The sequence below is a fragment of the Arachis stenosperma genome, chromosome 9 (assembly GCF_014773155.1).
Source record: "Arachis stenosperma cultivar V10309 chromosome 9, arast.V10309.gnm1.PFL2, whole genome shotgun sequence".
Lineage (NCBI taxonomy): Eukaryota > Viridiplantae > Streptophyta > Magnoliopsida > Fabales > Fabaceae > Arachis > Arachis stenosperma.
In genome coordinates, this window is record NC_080385.1 from 74,189,975 (window position 1) to 74,213,348 (window position 23,374).

At 39.1% G+C, this 23,374-nt stretch overlaps 2 protein-coding genes across 2 annotated transcripts; both read right to left on the reverse strand.

The window, feature by feature from the left end:
- Window positions 1–11,078: 11,078 nt before the first annotated feature.
- LOC130949612 (uncharacterized) lies at window positions 11,079–11,966 on the reverse strand. The gene is made up of 2 exons (XM_057878282.1): window positions 11,646–11,966; window positions 11,079–11,513 (listed from the first exon to the last, which is right to left on the reverse strand). The coding sequence occupies exons 1-2, from the start codon at window positions 11,964–11,966 to the stop codon at window positions 11,079–11,081; spliced, it is 756 nt and encodes a 251-aa protein (XP_057734265.1).
- A 1,972-nt stretch (window positions 11,967–13,938) lies between these two features.
- LOC130949613 (uncharacterized) lies at window positions 13,939–14,514 on the reverse strand. The gene has a single exon (XM_057878283.1). The coding sequence runs from the start codon at window positions 14,512–14,514 to the stop codon at window positions 13,939–13,941; it is 576 nt and encodes a 191-aa protein (XP_057734266.1).
- Window positions 14,515–23,374: the final 8,860 nt, after the last annotated feature.

Below are 23,374 nucleotides of genomic sequence, written 5' to 3' on the forward strand. Positions count from 1 at the left end.
TCCCCTCTGGCTACAGTCCTTACTTTATAAAGGTGTCTGAATTCAGCAAGGCTCCCCATTTGTTGTAATTATCATTCCAGAATCATTCCTAGGCTGCCTCGCATCTCTCTCCAGTAAATCTGATCTTGCTGCTCCTTGAAGTCCTCAAAGCTCCCTTGGAGTTGCTGAATGTTCTGGTTGACTTGGCTCCATTATTGTTGCTGAGTCTCCTTGAATTGATTGACATCCTCCCTCAAGTGGTGTAGGTCTCCCTTCAATTGGTGTACATCTCCTTGCAATTGCTCCCAGTTGAATCCTTCTGGAAATTGTTGATATTGGTATTGTGGGGGTGATTGAAGTGCCAGAAAGTAAGGTTGCTCTTCTGCCTCTTCCTTTTCTTGTCATTGTTGTGGTTCATGAGCATGTGACCTTCGTTCTCTAGCCTTGTTAAGTGGGTGGACAGCCACCACTTTGGCCATCTTTTTGGCAGTTATGAACTTGTCTTGCTTCACAAGCACTCCATCAATGATCTTTTCAACTCCAGCCTCATCACATAGCCTCTGTATAATGCTGGAAAATGCCAACCTTGTGTTGTCATTGGTGCTTTTCAGCACTTTGTTGATGTTGCTGGCGATCATCTCCCCCACATTAATGTTTTCTCCTTTCATGATGCTGTAGATGAGCACAGCCCTCTTCTTGGTTGTAACAACCCTGATTTTCGAGTATGCGAGATATTTTCTGAAGGCACAGATTTTGCCAGAAGATCAGTAAAGGGAACACCTCTTCTATATCATCAAGTATCTCAATCCTCATTGTCAATATGTCATCTTTAAGCTAGACCCTTTTCCGAGTCAAGCTCGATAATGCAGTCACGAAGAACATAGTTTTTGAACCGTATCGGTTAGGAGTTTTGATCCGGTTTTCCGTAAATAGTCTCAGTTTGACGAACCGGACTCGATTCATGAGAAAAGAGAGATAATAGGGTAATATCATCATTATATGAGTATTAGAAGCTTCTTGAATGATATTATAAGGTTACCTGGTCTGTTTTAGTTAAAAACAGAAAATCGGTTTAACCGGGTTCACAGTTTACTGGTGCAGCTTAGCACCAGCACTCTCTAATGACTTTAGCAATGCTAAGGCCTCATTATACATGTTCTATTATCATAATAAATATGTTACTAGTGTCATTTATGCTAGTAGCTCAGAAAATAATTTTTAGAGATATTTTTACAAGTGTTCCGATACACCTAGTTTTAGTTGTTATACACCTGAGATATTTTAATATTATTTTAATCCACCTCCAAGCCAACCAATCATAACTCACCTTACACCCCCAAGACCTCCAAGGCTGTCTCATTTCATCATTTTGGCCGAAAATAACAAGAGAGAAAAGAGAGAAACTTTCATGAACACTTGATCTTCAAAGCTTGATTTCTTCTGAACCAAAACTCAAATCAAAACTCCGATTTCACCAAAATGATCCTCTCTTCTTCCTCTACATAACCATGTGACTTATCAAGGCTGGAAATAAGGTGAGATGGCTGTCTCCCTCTCTCTTCAATTCGGTTTTCAAGGAAAACCATGCAAAACATGTGTTTTCTTGATGTTTTTCCTTTGGAATCATGCTTAACTTGACTTGAGGGCCAAGAAACGTGACTTTCCAGAAAGTCTAAGGTTAGAAATCACTTCCTAACATGCTGAGTGAGATTTGGTTAGTTGAGGGTTTTTGGATTTAAAGTTGTTCTTGATGTGATTTAGGAGGAAAAAGTGCTTTAAGAACACTTCAAAGAGTAACCGGATTTGGAGCAGCAAATCAAGGTAGGGTTTGATGAATTTAATCTTGATTGATTGTGTTTGAGTTGTGTAATTATGATATGGTTTGGCTGTGCTTGAAATTGATTGTTTATATGAGTGATTCTTGTTGAAAGTTTGTTGAAAATTTGATGAAATTTGATGATATTCAAGCTATGAATGTGAGTTCTTGTGGCTGCTGGAAAACGAAACCCTAGGCCTTAAATTGGGGTTCAATTTGTGTTAGAATCATGTAGAAAAGATGGGGTTTTAGTGGCTGGGAATTTATTATGAATTATGGTAAAAATCGGTTGCTGAAAAGACTGAAAAACGGGTAAAAACAGAGAATGAATTTGAAGAATTTATGAAGAACACGAAGAACACTTTGAGTGTGGTGAAGAACATTGAAGAACACCTTTTAGATCTTAGAAAGGGCAAGAAAGTAATTATTTTGGTGTTTAAGGGGTTATTTGGTAATTTCTGAAAGTTATGGTGGTTAAAGTGAAAATATTAAAAGTTACCGGGGTAAAAAGTGAATTTTAAAGGTAAAAGGTTAAAGGAAGGTCATTTTCGAAAATTTAATAATAAAATAATAAATAATAATAAAATATTAAATAATAATATTTAATTAAAAATAATATTTTAATAAAAATAATAAAATAATGCAGAAAAGGCAGTTTTCTGTAAAAGCTTTAGAAAGACAACTTTAAGTGCAGAATCTCATAATTACCTTCATAAAACACTTAGGGAGTGGTAAGAACATATTAGTGAGGCAAAGATAAAAGAAAGATAAAAAGTTAAAGGAAAGATAAAAACCAAAGAAAAGTCTGTAAAGTTTTAATGGCAGAAAAACAGACAGAGATTAGTGAACGAACTAGGGCAACATAGTTAGTCCTTGAGTTGCGACTAGGGTTAAGTATTATATGAAAAGTTAAACTGTTTCAGTATAGACTTAATGAACCTATACTTGGAACAGGCTAACTATTCATACCGAAATTTACATAAGTTTTAAATACATACGTTAAGCAGAGAAAAGAGTAACTATAGCAGAGTAAAAAGATACAGAGAACAGAGTAAAGAGATAATGAGAAAAGAGTAATATAACAAAAAGAATAGAGGAGAAGAGTATAAAAATAAAGAGTTAAGCCTTGTGGCATGATGTTCTGTTGTATGTTCATCTGCTGCTTTTCCATCGCCTTAGAGGTCCTGTAGGCCGAAGTTCACCTACAGAGAGTTATGATACCTGTAAGCCGAAGTTCACTTACAGGGGCGCCTTTTCTGTAAGCCAAAGTTCACTTACAGAGGTGCCATTTCTATAGGCCGAAGTTCACCTATAGAAAGTTGTTATGTTGTGATTGAACAGAGAAAGAAAGAGGTAATGTATAAGAACGTGAAAGTGATGATGAATAACGAGATTAATAATGAATGATGGTAATGAGAATGATTATGTAATGATCTGCTGCATGAAGGCAGTCAAATAGATGGTGGTACGACCACTAAGAGCGCTTCCCTGGGATACTTAGCTATAATGCTATTCTGTAAGTCAGAGGACTCTTACAGAGGTATCGAGAAAACACAACTAGCATATACTCCTGTAAGTCAAAGGACTCTTACAGTGAGAGTGTGTGTGTGCTCCTGTAAGTCAAAGGACTCTTACAGTGAGTGTGTTGGGCAGATATAAGTTAACTAGCTCCGCCATGCAAGTCAAAGGACTCTTGCAGTGGGTTGCTAGTGCCGTCCTGCAAGTCAAAGGACTCTTGCAGTGGTTTGCCTCACAAGTCAAAGGACTCTTGTGAGGGGCATTGCCAACAGGGAAGCCTTACCTGGTCAGAGGACTCCGGGTAACGTCGAGAGCGGGTATGTAACCGACAAATGAGCTCATTACCTGCACTAGGGCTAGACATGCATCATTCTTGTCTGCGCATCATTCTCTGTTGCATTTCTTTCTGTGTGTGATCTATTTCTTTGTGTTTGTCTGCTTGTATGCTATTCCTATGTTTTATTTTCTTGTATTCTTTTGTTTGTGTTCTGTTTTCTATTGCCTCTGCTTTCTCTTTCTATCTTTACCTTTTGTTTACTGCTTCGCTATATTCTATTATTCGTCTGCTAATCGACCCCAAATAAATGAACGTAACTAATAACCCCGACCCTACTAAGAACTCCCCAGTTCTTACCCCTTCTCTCTCCCTTCCCCTTCAGATGGAAGTAAGAGTACCTTACCGTAGTTCGTTGATGATGGTTCTGCGAAGAGGATCCTGCTCTAGATAGTCTTCTGAGTCTAGGGTGAATATCGTTCTCTGATTAAACGTATATACTGTGAGACCAGCCAACGTCTGCACCCCGTTCGTATGCGCACTTTAACCTAAATCCTGTATACGAGACTCCCGTTGTGTGGCTACTTGATGAGGTACCAGAGGGACGTCCTATGGCAATGTCTGATCGAGCAGAGAAATAGCAGATGATGTCCTACCTTTGGTGACGTTCACCTGACTTGAGTTTTGAAGACTTAGAACGTACTTTCCCTCCCTTTAGTAGTTCAGAGGGACTAGGCGAGTATAGAGTCTAGGCTAGCCTGGGTGCCAGCTTAGGGACTTCTTGAACAGGTCAGGACCTGGGATGTTGTATATATATATATGTATATAGATATTATTTAGTTATATCTAGGGGTGTTCTAACTAAAAGTCTATTCTTAAACAAAGGCTGGATCACTGAATATTGTTAACTGCGTGTGATGTATTTATGTGTGGTTGTTTATAACTGTTTTATCTGTTATTACTTGTGAATTGATTATAAATGATTATGTTTATTAATCCAAATGTTTTCAAACAAAAAAATATATACCTCGCAATTTAACTATGCTTTTAACAACGAATCAGGCTCATATGATAAATAATAGATAATAATTAGGAGGACAAATTGGTAGTGCTCAGTTTCCGGTATGATCTAGACATATTGAAAATTGGGTCATTACAATTTGGTATCAGAGCAGTTCGTTCCCAGTAGAGCCTGGGGAGTGGACTGACTATGCTTCATTGCATACTCTGCTTGTGTGTCTCATGTCGTTAGGGTATCTTTAAGATACATTTGGCATGAATGTCTTTGAGCACTCATTCTGGGAATGTTCACACTTGACTTGAAGTGTTAAGACTGATCACCTTAATGTTGATTATTTGGTGCGGATAAGACCTCAATGACTGTGAATAGGCATGGTTTAATCGAGTTCCGAAAGACAAATTCGTGCGAGGCACAGCTATTCTTATAGTTGTTATGATCTCAATGGCTATGGCTATGTGATATTTAGATGCTGTAAGGAATGAACCGATCTCTTCATTAGGATGGCTTGAAGGAAATAGACTGCTTAAAGATGGATTTCATGCACGCGGCCGAAATTTTGAGGGCAAAATTTTCTTTTAGGAGGGTAGAATGTAACAACCCTGATTTTCGAGTATGCGAGATATTTTCTGAAGGCACGGATTTTGCCAGAAGATCAGTAAAGGGAACACCTCTTCTATATCATCAAGTATCTCAATCCTCATTGTCAATATGTCATCTTTAAGCTAGACCCTTTTCCGAGTCAAGCTCGATAATGCAGTCACGAAGAACATAGTTTTTGAACCGTATCGGTTAGGAGTTTTGATCCGGTTTTCCGTAAATAGTCTCAGTTTGACGAACCGGACTCGATTCATGAGAAAAGAGAGATAATAGGGTAATATCATCATTATATGAGTATTAGAAGCTTCTTGAATGATATTATAAGGTTACCTGGTCTGTTTTAGTTAAAAACAGAAAATCGGTTTAACCGGGTTCACAGTTTACTGGTGCAGCTTAGCACCAGCACTCTCTAATGACTTTAGCAATGCTAAGGCCTCATTATACATGTTCTATTATCATAATAAATATGTTACTAGTTTCATTTATGCTAGTAGCTCAGAAAATAATTTTTAGAGATATTTTTACAAGTGTTCCGATACACCTAGTTTTAGTTGTTATACACCTGAGATATTTTAATATTATTTTAATCCACCTCCAAGCCAACCAATCATAACTCACCTTACACCCCCAAGACCTCCAAGGCTGTCTCATTTCATCATTTTGGCCGAAAATAACAAGAGAGAAAAGAGAGAAACTTTCATGAACACTTGATCTTCAAAGCTTGATTTCTTCTGAACCAAAACTCAAATCAAAACTCCGATTTCACCAAAATGATCCTCTCTTCTTCCTCTACATAACCATGTGACTTATCAAGGCTGGAAATAAGGTGAGATGGCTGTCTCCCTCCCTCTTCAATTCGGTTTTCAAGGAAAACCATGCAAAACATGTGTTTTCTTGATGTTTTTCCTTTGGAATCATGCTTAACTTGACTTGAGGGCCAAGAAACGTGACTTTCCAGAAAGTCTAAGGTTAGAAATCACTTCCTAACATGCTGAGTGAGATTTGGTTAGTTGAGGGTTTTTGGATTTAAAGTTGTTCTTGATGTGATTTAGGAGGAAAAAGTGCTTTAAGAACACTTCAAAGAGTAACCGGATTTGGAGCAGCAAATCAAGGTAGGGTTTGATGAATTTAATCTTGATTGATTGTGTTTGAGTTGTGTAATTATGATATGGTTTGGCTGTGCTTGAAATTGATTGTTTATATGAGTGATTCTTGTTGAAAGTTTGTTGAAAATTTGATGAAATTTGATGATATTCAAGCTATGAATGTGAGTTCTTGTGGCTGCTGGAAAACGAAACCCTAGGCCTTAAATTGGGGTTCAATTTGTGTTAGAATCATGTAGAAAAGATGGGGTTTTAGTGTCTGGGAATTTATTATGAATTATGGTAAAAATCGGTTGCTGAAAAGACTGAAAAACGGGTAAAAACAGAGAATGAATTTGAAGAATTTATGAAGAACACGAAGAACACTTTGAGTGTGGTGAAGAACATTGAAGAACACCTTTTAGATCTTAGAAAGGGCAAGGAAGTAATTATTTTGGTGTTTAAGGGGTTATTTGGTAATTTCTGAAAGTTATGGTGGTTAAAGTAGAAATATTAAAAGTTACCGGGATAAAAAGTGAATTTTAAAGGTAAAAGGTTAAAGGAAGGTCATTTTCGAAAATTTAATAATAAAATAATAAATAATAATAAAATATTAAATAATAATATTTAATTAAAAATAATATTTTAATAAAAATAATAAAATAATGCAGAAAAGGCAGTTTTCTGTAAAAGCTTTAGAAAGACAACTTTAAGTGCAGAATCTCATAATTACCTTCATAAAACACTTAGGGAGTGGTAAGAACATATTAGTGAGGCAAAGATAAAAGAAAGATAAAAAGTTAAAGGAAAGATAAAAACCAAAGAAAAGTCTGTAAAGTTTTAATGGCAGAAAAACAGACAGAGATTAGTGAACGAACTAGGGCAACATAGTTAGTCCTTGAGTTGCGACTAGGGTTAAGTATTATATGAAAAGTTAAACTGTTTCAGTATAGACTTAATGAACCTATACTTGGAACAGGCTAACTATTCATACCGAAATTTACATAAGTTTTAAATACATACGTTAAGCAGAGAAAAGAGTAACTATAGCAGAGTAAAAAGATACAGAGAACAGAGTAAAGAGATAATGAGAAAAGAGTAATATAACAAAAAGAATAGAGGAGAAGAGTATAAAAATAAAGAGTTAAGCCTTGTGGCATGATGTTCTGTTGTATGTTCATCTGCTGCTTTTCCATCGCCTTAGAGGTCCTGTAGGCCGAAGTTCACCTACAGAGAGTTATGATACCTGTAAGCCGAAGTTCACTTACAGGGGCGCCTTTTCTGTAAGCCGAAGTTCACTTACAGATGTGCCATTTCTATTGGCCGAAGTTCACCTATAGAAAGTTGTTATGTTGTGATTGAACAGAGAAAGAAAGAGGTAATGTATAAGAACGTGAAAGTGATGATGAATAACGAGATTAATAATGAATGATGGTAATGAGAATGATTATGTAATGATCTACTGCATGAAGGCAGTCAGATAGATGGTGGTACGACCACTGAGAGCGCTTCCCTGGGATACTTAGCTATAATGCTATTCTGTAAGTCAGAGGACTCTTACAGAGGTATCGAGAAAACACAACTAGCATATACTCCTGTAAGTCAAAGGACTCTTACAGTGAGAGTGTGTGTGTGCTCCTGTAAGTCAAAGGACTCTTACAGTGAGTGTGTTGGGCAGATATAAGTTAACTAGCTCCGCCATGCAAGTCAAAGGACTCTTGCAGTGGGTTGCTAGTGCCGTCCTGCAAGTCAAAGGACTCTTGCAGTGGTTTGCCTCACAAGTCAAAGGACTCTTGTGAGGGGCATTGCCAACAGGGAAGCCTTACCTGGTCAGAGGACTCCGGGTAACGTCGGGAGCGGGTATGTAACCGACAAATGAGCTCATTACCTGCATTAGGGCTAGACATGCATCATTCTTGTCTGCGCATCATTCTCTGTTGCATTTCTTTCTGTGTGTGATCTATTTCTTTGTGTTTGTCTGCTTGTATGCTATTCCTATGTTTTATTTTCTTGTATTCTTTTGTTTGTGTTCTGCTTTCTATTGCCTCTGCTTTCTCTTTCTATCTTTACCTTTTGTTTACTGCTTCGCTATATTCTATTATTCGTCTGCTAATCGACCCCAAATAAATGAACGTAACTAATAACCCCGACCCTACTAAGAACTCCCCAGTTCTTACCCCTTCTCTCTCCCTTCCCCTTCAGATGGAAGTAAGAGTACCTTACCGTAGTTCGTTGATGATGGTTCTGCGAAGAGGATCCTGCTCTAGATAGTCTTCTGAGTCTAGGGTGAATATCGTTCTCTGATTAAATGTATATACTGTGAGACCAGCCAACGTCTGCACCCCGTTCGTATGCGCACTTTAACCTAAATCCTGTATACGAGACTCCCGTTGTGTGGCTACTTGATGAGGTACCAGAGGGACGTCCTATGGCAATGTCTGATCGAGCAGAGAAATAGCAGATGATGTCCTACCTTTGGTGATGTTCACCTGACTTGAGTTTTGAAGACTTAGAACGTACTTTCCCTCCCTTTAGTAGTTCAGAGGGACTAGGCGAGTATAGAGTCTAGGCTAGCCTGGGTGCCAGCTTAGGGACTTCTTGAACAGGTCAGGACCTGGGATGTTGTATATATATATATGTATATAGATATTATTTAGTTATATCTAGGGGTGTTCTAACTAAAAGTCTATTCTTAAACAAAGGCTGGATCACTGAATATTGTTAACTGCGTGTGATGTATTTATGTGTGGTTGTTTATAACTGTTTTATCTGTTATTACTTGTGAATTGATTATAAATGATTATGTTTATTAATCCAAATGTTTTCAAACAAAAAAATATATACCTCGCAATTTAACTATGCTTTTAACAACGAATCAGGCTCATATGATAAATAATAGATAATAATTAGGAGGACAAATTGGTAGCGCTCAGTTTCCGGTATGATCTAGACATATTGAAAATTGGGTCGTTACAATGGTCACCTCTGAAGTGTTGGATATGGGGATTAGGGACCTCCTCACAAACTCTAGCCACCCTCTAGCTTGGGGGCTCAAATCTCTTCTCCTCAATTGGTTAGGTATCCCAACCTTGTCATTTATCCAACGCACATTCATCACACATATTTCACTTAGAATCTCCTCAAACCCAGGGTCTTGCTGCTTCATTCTCTTTTCATAGCTCCGAGTGGAGCTTGTCCTCTTCACCATTAGCATTCTTTCTATGCTAGAGGGGCTGTAGTCGATGGACTTCCCTTTACATAGCTAATGTAGCCATATTGTTGCCCTAGTTGAGGCACTGCGTTGGCATAGAATTTCCTCACCAAGCTCTCTACCACTTTCTTAGGTGGGTTGCATAGAAGTGACCAACCCCTCTATTCGATCTCAATGTTGATTTTAATATGTTCATTCCTCCCTAGTTGAAACCCAACTTCTGGAATGATTTCCCTCTCACTCACCCAACCATAGAATTGGTTTTGGTTAAATGTGGAGAGGAACTTGTAGTCATTAAAAGAGCTTGAGGATCTAGAGGTTGGTTTCTTGGTTTTTCTTTTCTTTGAGGCTGAGCTTTTCAGTGGTGCCATTAGGTTGGGAGAGTGTGCTTGAGATTGTAAAAAAATGGGGGTTGAAAGAAAGAGAAGGCAAAACAAGGTTTTGCTCTAATACCAAACTTAGGACTTGATTGTCCAAATCAAGAAAAAAAGAAAGTAAGGGATGAGAGATAGTAGAAGATGAGAAGAGAAGTGATAGTGAGGGGTGTGGAAATTGTTGAAGTGGGAGAGGATATGGGGGTGGAGCTTTTATAATGGGTGGATGGTGTGGCTTGAAGGGTGGGAAATAAAAAGGGTTAAATGTTTTTCCACTTTGGGAAGTGGCGCATAGCATGGGAAGAGGCGCCAACTCTTTTCTCACAGTGTCTTCTGCGTGTGTCAAGTTCCAAAGTGCAATTACACTTTGACTTCCTTATTTTGTGAGTTGTTTACGATGTGGGCCCCATCTTTTCTCCTGAAATTGAAACTGAACCCATTAGTAATGACAAAAGAACCCCTTCACATTCCTTCTCATCAAGAATAAATTGGATTGCAACTGATGGGTGTCCCTTGGGACACCAAACTTAATTCTTTGGCATCTTAATAAATTGGTTTCATCATTGTGTATTTAATGTGTTCATAAGAGTGGAATAACATCAAACTTTTCATTTTCTTTTGATTCCAACTCCTCTGAACTCATTAAATCACGTTCATGTTCTTACCCAAAGCATTAAGTGCTTTCAAATTGGGTGACTTGGGCTGCTATGTGATCATTGGTGGTGGCCACCCCAAACTTAATCTTTGGGCTTACTCTTCAAAATTAACTGTTAATTGTTTGTAAGCTTAGATTAAGTGGGTGAGAGGCCACACCAAACTTAGCACTTTAGCTAGTTCTCAGCCCATTCACTCATCATTAGTTATGCATTCATCAAGTTGCAACTCCCAAATATAAAGAAATAAGAGAGTGTAGAGAAAATCTAACTATCAAAGCTAATATCAAACTTCCTAAACTACAATTGTAAACTAATCCTAATTACTGTAAATTAAACTATCTAAAGCACAGAATTTACACTACTTCTAAGAAAAGAAATTAAATAAAAAAGGATAAAGTGTTGGGGTGCCTCCCAACTAGCGCTTCTTTATTGTCATTAGCTTGATATTCCTTCATCTTTAGCTGAGCTTGTAGCTCACTCTCTGCTCCTCCAAGGAGCCTCCCATGTAGTGTTTGAGTCTATGGCCATTGACAGAAAAAGTTCTCTAAGTCTAGTCCTCCATGATCTCCACATGACCATAGGGAAACACTTTGTGTGTGGTGAAAGGTCCTGACCATCGAGACTTAAGTTTTCCAGGGAAGAGCTTGAGTCTTGAGTTGTAGAGTAACACCTTCTGTCCTTTAGTGAACTCTCTTCTTGCTATCTTTTGGTCATGCCACCTTTTTGTATTCTCTTTGTAGATTTTGGCATTCTCATATCCTTGATTTCTAAACTCTTCCAGCTCATTGAGTTGCATTAATCTCTTTTCTCCAGCAGCTTGCTCATCAAAATTTAGTAGTTTTAGAGCCCAGAAGGCTCTATGCTCCAGTTCAACTGGCAAGTGGCAAGCCTTGCCAAATACTAGTTGGTATGGTGACATCCCAATGGGGGTCTTGAAGGCTGTCCTGTAGGCCCATAGAGCATCGTCTAGTTTCTTAGACCAGTCCTTTACTGAGCTTCCAACAGTTTTTTCAAGGATTCATTTTAGCTTTCTGTTGGAGGTCTCGGCTTGTCCGTTGGTCTGTGGGTGGTATGGAGTTGCCACTTTGTGCTTTACTTTATATCTGAGAAAGAGTACTTCCAATTGTTTATTGCAGAAGTGTGTCCCTCCATCACTAATGAGTGCTCTGGGAAATCTAAATCTGCTGAAGATGTTCCTTCTCAAGAAGCTTATCACAACCTTGTTGTCATTTGTTGCAGTGGTGATGGCTTCTACCCATCTTGAAACATAATCAACAGCCACTGATATGTAGATATTTGAGTAGGGGGTTGGGAAGGTTCCCATGAAATCTATTCCCCATACATCAAATAGCTCCAGCTCTAGTGTGTATTGCTGTGGCATCTCATTCCTGTTGGTTAGATTACCAGCTCTTTGACATTCATCACACCTTGGCACCATTTTCTTGGCATCCTTAAACACTGATGGCCAGTAAAATCCAGATTGAAGCACTTTCGCTGCTGTCCTTTCTCCACTAAAGTGACCTCCATATGTTGACCCATGGCATTGCCATAACACTTCCTACCCTTCTTCACGGGATATACACCTTCTTAGGACACCATCAGTACAATTTTTGAACAAATAAGGGTCATCCCAGATGTAGTGTTTGGCATCTTTGATTAGCTTCCTCCTCATGTGCTTATTGATTTTGGTTGGTAGCTCCCCAATAGCCTTGAAGTTAGCTATGTCTGCAAACCAAGAGGCTACTCGAATCATCATCAATTGCTCATCAGAAAAGCTTTCATTTACTGCTACTTGCTGTATTTCTTCTTCTTGTAGGATCTTTGAGAGGTGGTCAGCTACCTTGTTCTCTACTCTACTCCTATCTTTAATCTCAATATCAAATTCTTGGAGCAGTAGGATCCACCTTATTAGTCTGGGTTTAGACTCTGGTTTGGTAAGCAAGTATTTGAGTGCTGCAAGATCAGTGAACACAATTACTTTTGAGCCAATGAGATATGATCTAAATTTATCAAAAGCAAAAACTATGGCTAAAAGTTCTTTCTCCGTGGTGGTATAGTTCCTTTGATTCTCATTAAGGACCTTCCTAGCACAGTAAATGACATGTACTAGCTTATCTTTCCTCTGTCCTAGAACAGCACCAACAGCAAAATCAGATGCATCACACATTAGTTCAAAGGGAAAGTCCCAGCTTGGTGGTGCTATAATAGGTGCAGAGGAGAGTTTCTTTTTTAGTTCATCAAAGGCTACCATGCACTCTCTATCAAAAACAAAAGGAGTATTTGAGACAAGTAGGTTGCTAAGGGGTTTTGCAATCTTTGAAAAATCTTTAATAAACCTCCTATAGAACCCAGCGTATCCCAAAAAGCTTCTGATTGCTTTGACATTGCAAGGTGGAGGTAATTTTTCAATTACTTCCACTGTTGCCTTGTCTACTTCTATGCCATCTTTTGAAATCTTGTGACCAAGACCCACCCCTTCAGTCACCATAAAATGTCACTTCTCCCAGTTTAAAACCAGGTTGGTTTCTTGACACCTTTTTAGTACAAGAGCGAGATGGTATAGGCAATCAAAGTATGAGTTCCCGAACACAGAGAAGTCATCCATAAATACTTCTATTAACTTTTCAATCATATCTGAAAAAATGGAGAGCATGCACCTTTGGAATGTTGCAGGTACATTGCACAATCCAAAGGGCATCCTCCTATAAGCAAAAACACCATATGGACATGTAAATAAAGTTTTTTTCTGATCCTTGGGGTCTACAACAATTTGATTATAGCCCAAATATCCATCCAGGAAATAATAATACTCATGTCCTGCCAATCTCTCAAGCATTTGGTCCATGAAGGGTAGGGGAAAGTGATCCTTCCGGGTGGCTTCATTAAGTTTCCGGTAGTCAATAGACATACGCCATCCAGTCATTGTCCTTATGGGTATCAATTCATTCTTTTCATTTGCCACAACAGTGATTGCTCCCTTCTTAGGGACTACTTGCACTGGGCTTACCTAAGGGCTACCTGAGATGGGGTAGATCACCCCTGCTTGCCACAATTTCAGCACTTCTTGCTCTCTTCATACACATTGAAGGACTGATCCTCTTTAAATCTGCAAGTGTCCAGCCTATGGCATCCTTGTGTTGTCTCAGCACTTGGATAAGTTCCTCTTCTTGTTCCTTACTCAGACTTGAATTTATGATTACTGGGTAAGTATTGTTAGCACCCAGATATGCATATTTCAAGCTGGGTGGTAAGGCTTTTAGCTCTAGTTTTGGTGACTCTGCATCTTTGTTGTCTGTGGTAGTTGGCATGATTGAGTTCCTCATGGTTGCTTGTGATAGTTCTCCATCTGGTGCTTGTTCCAGCTCAATGCTTCCTCCACATTGTTCTTCTTCCATGACTTCTTGAACTATCTATTCCGTGGTGTCTACCAGCATGCATTCCCCTATGGATTCTTTGGGGTAACTCATTGCTTTAAAGACGTTAAAGACCATTTTTTCTTCATGCAATCTAAAGACTAGTTTCCCTTTCTGCACATCAATGATGGCTCCAGCAGTAGCTAGAAATAGTCTTCCTAGGATGATTGACGTGTTGGCCTCTTCTTCCATGTCCAGCACAACGAAATCAGCAGGGAAGATGAATTCTCCCACTTTCACTAGCAAGTCTTCCACCACCCCATGTGGAAACTTAAATTTTCTGTCAGCCAATTGTAGTGCCATTCTTATTGGCTTGGCTTCCTCAATCTTCATCCTTCTCATCATGGTTAGGGACATAAGATTTATGCTAGCCCCTAAATCACACAAAGCTTTCTCAATAGTGATGTCCCCTATAATGTAGGGAATTTTAAAACTTTCTGGGTCTTTCAGCTTTCGAGGTAGCTTCTTCTGTATGATAGCGCTGCATTCCTCAGTCAATACTATGGTTTCCTTTGCCTCCCTGTTCCTCTTTTTGGTTATAAGCTCCGTTAAGAACTTGGCATAGAGTGGCATTTGTTCTAATGCCTCAGCAAATGGTATGTTGATTTGGAGCTTCTTGATGATCTCTAGGAACTTAGAGAACTGGCCATCCTTCCCATCTTTTCTCAGTCTTTGTGGGTATGGTGCCATTGGCACATAGGGCTTCAAAACTGGTTTTGGTGGAGGTGAAGCTGGGATCTCCCCTTCATCCTCGTTCCCATGGTTTGATGCAACCTCTTCATGATTATATTTGCTTGGGGTTCCTTCCTCTACAACCTTCCCACTTCTTAGAGTTTTGGATTTACATTCCCCTCTTGGGTTAGCCATGGTATCGCTGGGAAATGTATGTATGGAAAGTGGGATTTGCTTGGACAAAATCCCCACTTGTACCTCCAACTTTGAGATTGTTGTGCCTTGATTTTTCAGATTTGACCTGTATTCCTCTTGATTAGCATCTATCCTTTTGTTAGTTTGTGCTTGTCTGTCCATGAGGGTGGAGACTGCTCCTGAAATCTAGGATGACAGTTGTGCCATTGCAGCCTCCATCCTCTCAAAGTTGCTCTTGATTTCTCATGGTTTCATAGTTAAGGATGGTGCATCTTGATTGAGGTTGTTGTGTATGGGTTGGTTGTTATGGTATGATGTGTTTTGTGAGTTATGGTAAGGTCTATGGTTCCCTGTTTGATGGTTGGGGTTGTGGTTGGGATGCTAATTTGATGAATAAGGCTTGTTGTGGTCCTGGTTTTGGTTTTGTTGATTTCCCCACCCAAAGTTTGGGTGGTTCTTCCAACCTTGATTATATGTCTTAGAGTGTGGATCATATGGTGTTCTGGATGAATTGTGCACATAATTAGCTTGTTCCCAGTCACCTTCAAATTCCGATGCATTCCCTTCTTGTTGAGGAGTTTTGTCTTGAATGACTGAGGCTTGGTTGGCCTCCATCTTCTTGGTTAAGGCTGCTATTTGTGCTGCAATTGCCTTGTTCTGAGCTAACAAAGCATCTACAGAGTTGAGTTCTAGCATTCCCTTCTTCTGAGTCTTTTCTGAAGCATAGAAATATTTATTTTCGGCTACAGTCTCAATGACATCTATGGCCTCTTCAATGGTTTTATTTTTGTTGAGTGAGCCTCCTGAAGAATGATCCACTGCCTTCTTTGCTTCATAGGATAGTCCCTCATAAAAGATATGTAGTTGTACCCATTCATTGAACATTTTCGGCGGGCATCTTCTTGTCAGATCTTTAAATCTCTCCCAGGCCTCATAAAGTGTTTTTCCATCTTGTTGTCTAAAAGTTTGCACCTCAGCTCTCAGCCTGTTGATTCTTTGTGGAGGGTAAAATCTTGTAAGAAATCTATTCATGACCTCCTCCCATGTAGTTAGGCTATCCTTGGGGAATGATTCCAATCACTTTGCTGCCTTATCTCTGAGTGAGAAGGGGAACAAGAGTAGTTTGTAGATGTTAGGGTGTACCCCGTTGGACTTTATAGTATCACATATCCTCAAGAATGAGCTGAGATATTGATTAGGGTCTTCTTGGGCACTTCCTCCATATGAGAAATTATTATGAACAAGTGTGATGAGCTGAGGCTTCAGCTCAAAATTATTGGCATGAATTGTTGGCTTTAGGATGCTGCTGCCACAATTTCCTGGATTTGGGTTGATGTAGGAGCCTAAGACTCTCCTTTCTTGCCCATCATGATTGACTAGGCCATCTCTGGCATGGTTATGAACTTCTTCCTCATGATGATTCTCTATATTCTCCTCCATGTTTGTTTCAAAATACTCTTCCTCTTCCTCAGCACCAACGACTCTCTTCCCTCTTGCTTCCCTCCTTAATCTAAGGAAGGTCTTTTCAGGTTCAGAATCAAAGAAAGTTGAAGCCCCGCTTCTCCTACCTATGATACAACCAATCAAGGTAAAAAGCAAGAAAGAAAAAGAATGGATCAAGAAATTACTATTGTTAGAGTAGTTGTTAGTGTGAGTGGTGCAATTGATCAAATAGTTAGAAGAGTGGAAATATGGACACTAAATAAGATAATCAAAGAAGAAGGAAATAGAGCTCAAAATAAAATAAAAATGCTAAATAAAAGAAATTAAAATAACAAGGAAATTAAATTGCTTAATCTAGCTTTCCAATCAATTTAATCACTGTCAAATTTAAGCCAATCCCCGGCAACAGCGCCATAAAACTTGATGACCAGAATTCACTACCCATTTAAAAAATTAGTGAATTAGTTCTTTTGGCAAGCGCACCAAAATTATCGCCAAGTAATAACCCACTAGGAGTGGGATCGTATCCACAGAGATTGGCAAATTCAAGCAGTTTTAATTGATTGATAAATTAGTCAAGCAGATCAATAAGATTGTGAAGTGCAGAATTGTAAATGACATAAATATAAATGACTGGAATATAAAGAAAAGCAATAAAGTGCAGAAATAGAAATTGCAGAATGTAAAGTGCTGAATCATAAATGACTTGAATGTAAATGGGAGTGGGGAATTACTGAATGTAAAAATTAAGCAGTAAAGAAATGGATAGATAAGAATGGGGAAGTTCATTGAGATTGGGAGATGTTGTCACTTTGGATCAAATCTAGTTTATATCTTCTTCAATCATGCAACTCATTGACCTCTTGGCAATCATGATTGATTAAGCCCCAATCCCTTGGTGACTCAATCTCTCAGATCTTGATCAATAGCCAATTCCTTGGTCTAATTGCTCATGAAGAGAGATATGCTTGGTCCCTGATTATACCACACACCCTCATAGGTCCAGGTAGAGAGGGGATTATATGTCACGTATCCATCACCAAAACCCATAATCTACTCAAGTCTGAGAAGGGATTTCAAGCATGGTTTCATGTTTCCTTTCCCAAGGTTCCCATTAAACCCAATTGCATTCAATCTCTTTCCCAAGATAATTGAACACTAAGCATTAAGAACAAAATTCCTTCTAGCAAATCAAAGAGAAGATAAAGAGAAGAAGAATTTCACTATTATCAATCCATCAAGTACAACAGAGCTCCCTCTCTCAATGAGAGGGAAGTTAGCTACTCATGGCTCAAAAAGTACTCAAAAGTGAAGTGTAAAAGTGGATCTAAAACTAACTGCTTAACCCCTTCTTCAGTACTCTTTTGGGGTATTTATACTACACCTAGTAAAATAAAAGAATTACAAAAGTGAAAAGGGAAAATTACATTTTGGATGGAAAAGAAAACTCAATAAGTGTGACTTCCCACCTGGCGTGTGGCTGACGCTTTACCGGCGTGTCACGTGCCTTTCAAACTAGCTTGGCGTGCCACGCTCAATCCTTCAAGTGGCACGCTCGTCCCTTTGTCAACCTTGGCGTGCCATGCCATCGAGCTCAAGTGGCACGCCATAGTGAAGTTCTTGTGTTGGCATGCCACGCCTTCGAGCTCAAGTGGCACGCCCTTTGCTTTTTCCACTTTCCTTTGCCTCTGGAAACTTGAACTAGCATGGCACGCCCAGTTTCTGGCATGCCACGCCCTTGTTGTGTACTTGGCTAAACTCCTCTGGAAAGTTGTATTAGCATGGCACGCCTAGGGTCTGGCGTGCCACGACCTTTTGTGAGTGAGTGGTTCCACTGTTTGGCATGCCACGCCTGGTTGCTCAAGTGGCACGCCTAATTGAAGAAAAGTGAGTGGCGTGCCACGTCTTCGACACCAAGTGGAATGCCCCATGTAATTGGCCTCCTTCACCCTTTCTGGAAACTTATACTAGCGTGCCACGCCTGAAGGTTGGCGTGCCACGCCCATGATCTTGTCTTGTTCCAATAGTTGGCGTGTCATGCCTTGGCCTTCAAGTGGCATGCCATAGTGACATGCTTGGGTTGGCGTGCCACGCCTCGACACCAAGTGGCACGCCCAGTCCTTGCTTTTGTTATCTTTGTGCATTGGCGTGCCACGCCTGGTTGCTCAAGTGGCACGCCTGAGTGAGGTTGAGAGGTTGGCGTGCGATGCCTTCGACTTCAAGTGGCACACCCAGTCTTCAATTGCCTTTAGCCCCTTCTCTGGATCATTATACCAGCGTGCCACGCCATGCTGCTCAAGTGGCACGCCCATGCATTTGTGCACTCTTCAAGCTTGGCGTGCTACACCTGGGTTCTCAAGTGGCACGCCCAAGTGACTTCTTGGAGCTGGCATGCCACGCCTTCGACACCAAGTGGCACGCCATAGTGGAGGTTCTTCTTGAGATGGTGAGTTGGCGTGCCACGCCCCTTTGCTCAAGTGGCACGCCCATATTAGCTGATGGGTCAGGAATGCGACGCCCAACCTGGTGTGCCACGCCCCTTTTGTGTCCTCCATTTTGCTCTTTGAAATTTTGTACTAGCGTGCCACGCCCAGTCCCTGGCATGCCACGCCCATACATTTGTGCTTGGACTTCTTCTCTGGACTTTAGTACTGGCGTGCCACGCCAATGTATTTTTGTGGCGTTTGCTCCCAAGTGGCACGCCAGTTTCACACGCCCAGCTTCTTGTTTGTCTTCTTCACATTTTTTTATGTCTTTTTCACCTGAAATTCAGCACTACTCATCTCAAATTAGTGTACCATAATATTCATCAAATAATGCATGAATTATACTGATCAAATGAGATTTATGCTCTTTTATGGTCTTCTTTATGCAAGAAAGAAGGGTAGATGATGCAAGTCATCATATAGCTAGATAATAACTATATACATATATATACATACAACATCCCAGGCACTGACCTGTTCAAGAAGTCCCTAAGTTGGTGCCCAGGCTAGCCTAGATTTTATACTCACCTAGTCCCTCTAAACTACTAAAGCGAGGAAAAGTACGTTCTAAGTCTTCAAAACTAAAGTCAAGTGGATCGTCATCAAAAGGTGAAACATCTTCTACTATTCCTCTGCATGATCATACATCGTCTTAGAGCATATCGCTGGTACTTTATTGAGTGGCCGCATAACAGCAACATCGTACGGAGGACTTAGGTTAAAGTTCGTAGATAAACGGGGCATAGATGTGGCTGGTCCCACGGTATATACATATAAATAGATAATGGAGTTCACTCTAGACTCAGAAGACTACCCAGAGCAGAACCCTTTTGCAGAACGATCATCAGTGGACTACAGAAGGATGCTCTTGCTTCCATCTAGAGGGGGAATGGAGAGAGAAGGGGTAAGAACAGCGGAGTTCTTAGTAGGGTCGGGGTTATTAGTTAAGTTCATTAATTCCGTGTTATTTAGCAGGCAAATAGTAGAATATAGAAAATAGTAAATAGAAGATACAGATAAATAGGGAAGATAGAGAAAACAGATAGCATAACACAAACAGAAGAATACAAGAAAATAACACAAACACAGAAAATAGAATACAAACAAGGAAAGCATACATTCATACAACAATCATAACAGAGAAAATGCACAACCAAGTATGATGCATGTCTAGCCCTAGTGCAGGTAATGAGCTCATCTGTAGGTTTCTACCCACTCCCGATGTAACCCGAAGCAGCTGAAACGGGTATGACTTTCCAGTTGGCTATACCCCTGTGTACAGGAAATAACCCCTCTGCCACCACAGGGTCCACTGCACGCAGGAAATAACACATCTATCATTGCAAGGATGTATGCCGACACACCTTCTGTATACAGGAAATAACCCCTCTGCCACTACAGAAATAGAACAGGTGGTCACGGTACTTATGTAGCAGGAAATAACCCCTCTGCCTTACAGAATTAAAATATGGATCTGTACTACATGAAAGCATTCTCTATGGTCGCACCACCATCTATCTAACCATCTCAATGCAGCAGATGAATAAACAAATAACTCTGGAGTTGCCTTAATGCAACAAATAAACAAACAAGCACCTCTTGGGTTGCTTCAAGCAACAAATGACCCTTCAATAGGTCCTCTGCTTTTTATCATACTACTCTTTTCACTTTGTCTCTTTACTCTGCTCTGATTACTCTCTTTTCTGTATCTCTTTACTTTTCTCTGATTTCTCTGTTTAACGTATGTATTTAAAGCTTATGTAAATTTCGGTTTGAATAGTTAGCCTGTCCCAAGTATAGGTTCATTAAGTTTATACTGAAATAGTTTAACTTTTCATATAATACCTATCCCTAGTCGCAGCTCAAGGACTAACTATGTCGCCCTAGTTCGTTCGCTAGTCTCTGTCTGTTTTTCTGTTGTTAAAACTTTACATACTTTTTCTTTGGTTCCTATCTTTTCTTTAACTTCTTATTTTTTCTTTATCTTTGCCTCACTAATAAGTTCTTACCACTCCTTAAGTGTTTTATGAAGGTAATTATGAGATTCTGCGCTTAAAATTTTCTAAAGTTTTTACAAAAAACTGCCTTTTTCGTATTATTTTATTATTTTAATTAAATATTATTATTTAATATTTTATTATTATTTATTATTTTATTATTAAATTTTCAAAAATTACCCCACTTTAACTTTTAACCTTTAAAATTAACTTTTTACCCTGATAACTTTTAATATTTCTACTTTAACTATCCTAACTTTTTGAAATTACCAAATAACCCCCCAAACACCTAAAATTTTACTTCGTTGCCCTTTTCAAGATCTAACGCCTGTTCTTCCATGTTCTTCATCATACTCAAAGTGTTCTTTGTTTTTTTTGTAAATTCTTCAGATTTTTTCTTTGTTTTTACCCATTTTTCAGTCTTTTCAGCAACCGATTTTTACCATAATTCAAAATAAATTATCAGCCGCCAAAACCCCATATTTTCCCCTTCATTACAACACAAATTCAATCCAAATTTAAGGGTTAGGGTTTGAATTTCCAGCAACCACAAGAACATGCATTCATAGCTTGAATATCATCAAATTTCATCAAATTTTCACCAAAATTTCAACAAGAATCACTCATATAAACAATCAATTTTGAGCAAAGCCAAACCATATCATAATCACACAACTCAAACACAATCAATCAAGATTAAATTCGTCAAACCCTACCTGGTTTTGCTGCTCCTGATTCGGTTATGTCCTTAGGTGGTCCTTAAGCACTTTTTCCTCCTAAATCACATCAAGAACAACTTTAAATCCAAAAACCCTCAACTGACCAAATCTCTCTCATCACTTTAGGAAGGGATATCTCACCTTATACTTGCTAGAAATTAACATTTCTTGGCTCTCAAGTCAAGTTCAGCATGATTCCTAAGGAAGAACATCAAGAAAACACATGTTTAAGCATGTTTCCTTGAAAACCGAATTGAAAGTGGAAAGGAACAGCCATATCACCTTATTTCCATCCTTGATAAGTTATATGGTTATGTGGAGGAAGAAGAGAGGATCATTTTGGTGAAATTGGAGTTTTGATTTGAGTTTTAGTTTAGAAGAAATCAAGCTTTGAAGATTTGGAACTAAGAACTTTTCTCTCTTTTTCTCTCTTCCTATTTTCGGCCACAAAGTGAAAATGAGCCAGCCTTGGGTGTTTTGGGGGTGTAGGGCGAGTTGTGATTGGTTGGCTTAGAGGTGGATTAAAATAATATTAAAATATCTCAGGTGTATAACTACTAAAACTATATTATCAAAACAGTTGTAAAAACATCTCTAAAAATTATTTTCTGAGCTACTAGCATAAATGACACTAGTAACATATTTATTATGAGAATAAAACATGTATAATGAGGCCTTAGCATTGCTAGAGTCATCAGAGAGTGCTGGTGCTAAGCTGCACCAGTAAACTATGAACCCGGTTAAACCGATTTTCTGTTTTTAACTAAAACAGACCAAGTAACCTTATAATATCATTCAAGCAACTTCTAATACTAATATAATGATAATCTTATCCTATTATCTCTCTTCTCTCATGAATCGGGTCCGGTTCGTCAAACTAAGACTATTTACGAAAAGCAGAATCAAAACTCCTAACCGATACAGTTCAAAAACTAGGTTCTTCGTGACTGCATTATCAAGCTTGCCTTAGAAAAGGTTCTAACTTAAAGATGACATAATGACAATGAGGATTGAGATATTTGATGATATATCAGAGGTTCTCCCTGATAAACCACGATTTTACGGTTTATCTTGTGTTCAATTGAGTGGATTTTATCAATCTTTCATACACTTATTCATATGATTTGCATGAGTTTACGTTTTCCTTCCTGATTTTGTGCTATGATTGAAAACATGCTTCTTTGGCCTTAAATTTCCTATTTTTAATCCTCTCTTATTACCATTCGATGCCGTGATATGGAAAGGAAGCATGCAAAAGTGGAAGCAACACAAGAAACTGAAGGAACTGCTAAAGCTGTCCAGCCTGACCTCTTGGTACTAAATCAACAATAACTTGAGCCATAAAGGTCCAAATGACACAATTCTAGTTGTGTTGGAAAGCTAACGTTCGGGGCTTTGAAATATATAATTTGCTATAGCTGCCTCGAAGCCAAGTGATGCGAACGCGTGGATAACACGGACACGTGACGTGGCAAAAATCCAATCCACGCTAACGCGTGGACGACGCGTCCGCGTCTCTTTGCCGTGACCTGTACGTATTAGAAATCATTGGGGGCGATTTCTGGGCTGTTTTTGACCCAGTTTTTGGCCCAGAAAACACAGATTAGAGGCTATAAAGTGGAGAAATCCATCCATTCATTCAACACATATCATACAACTTCTCATTTACATAACTTTAGGTTTAGATGTAGTTTTTAGAGAGAGAGGTTCTCTCCTCTCTCTTAGGATTTAGGATTAGGATTCCCCTTAAAGGAATTAGGATTTCTTCTTCTCAATTTTCAGGTTCAATGTTCCTTTTACTTATTTTCTCAATTTGGTTTATGAACTTTTCATGTTAGGATTTTCTCAATTAATGCAATTTGAGGTTTTTTCAGATATATGATTTTTATTTAGCTTTCTACATTCTTAGCTTTGGTTGATT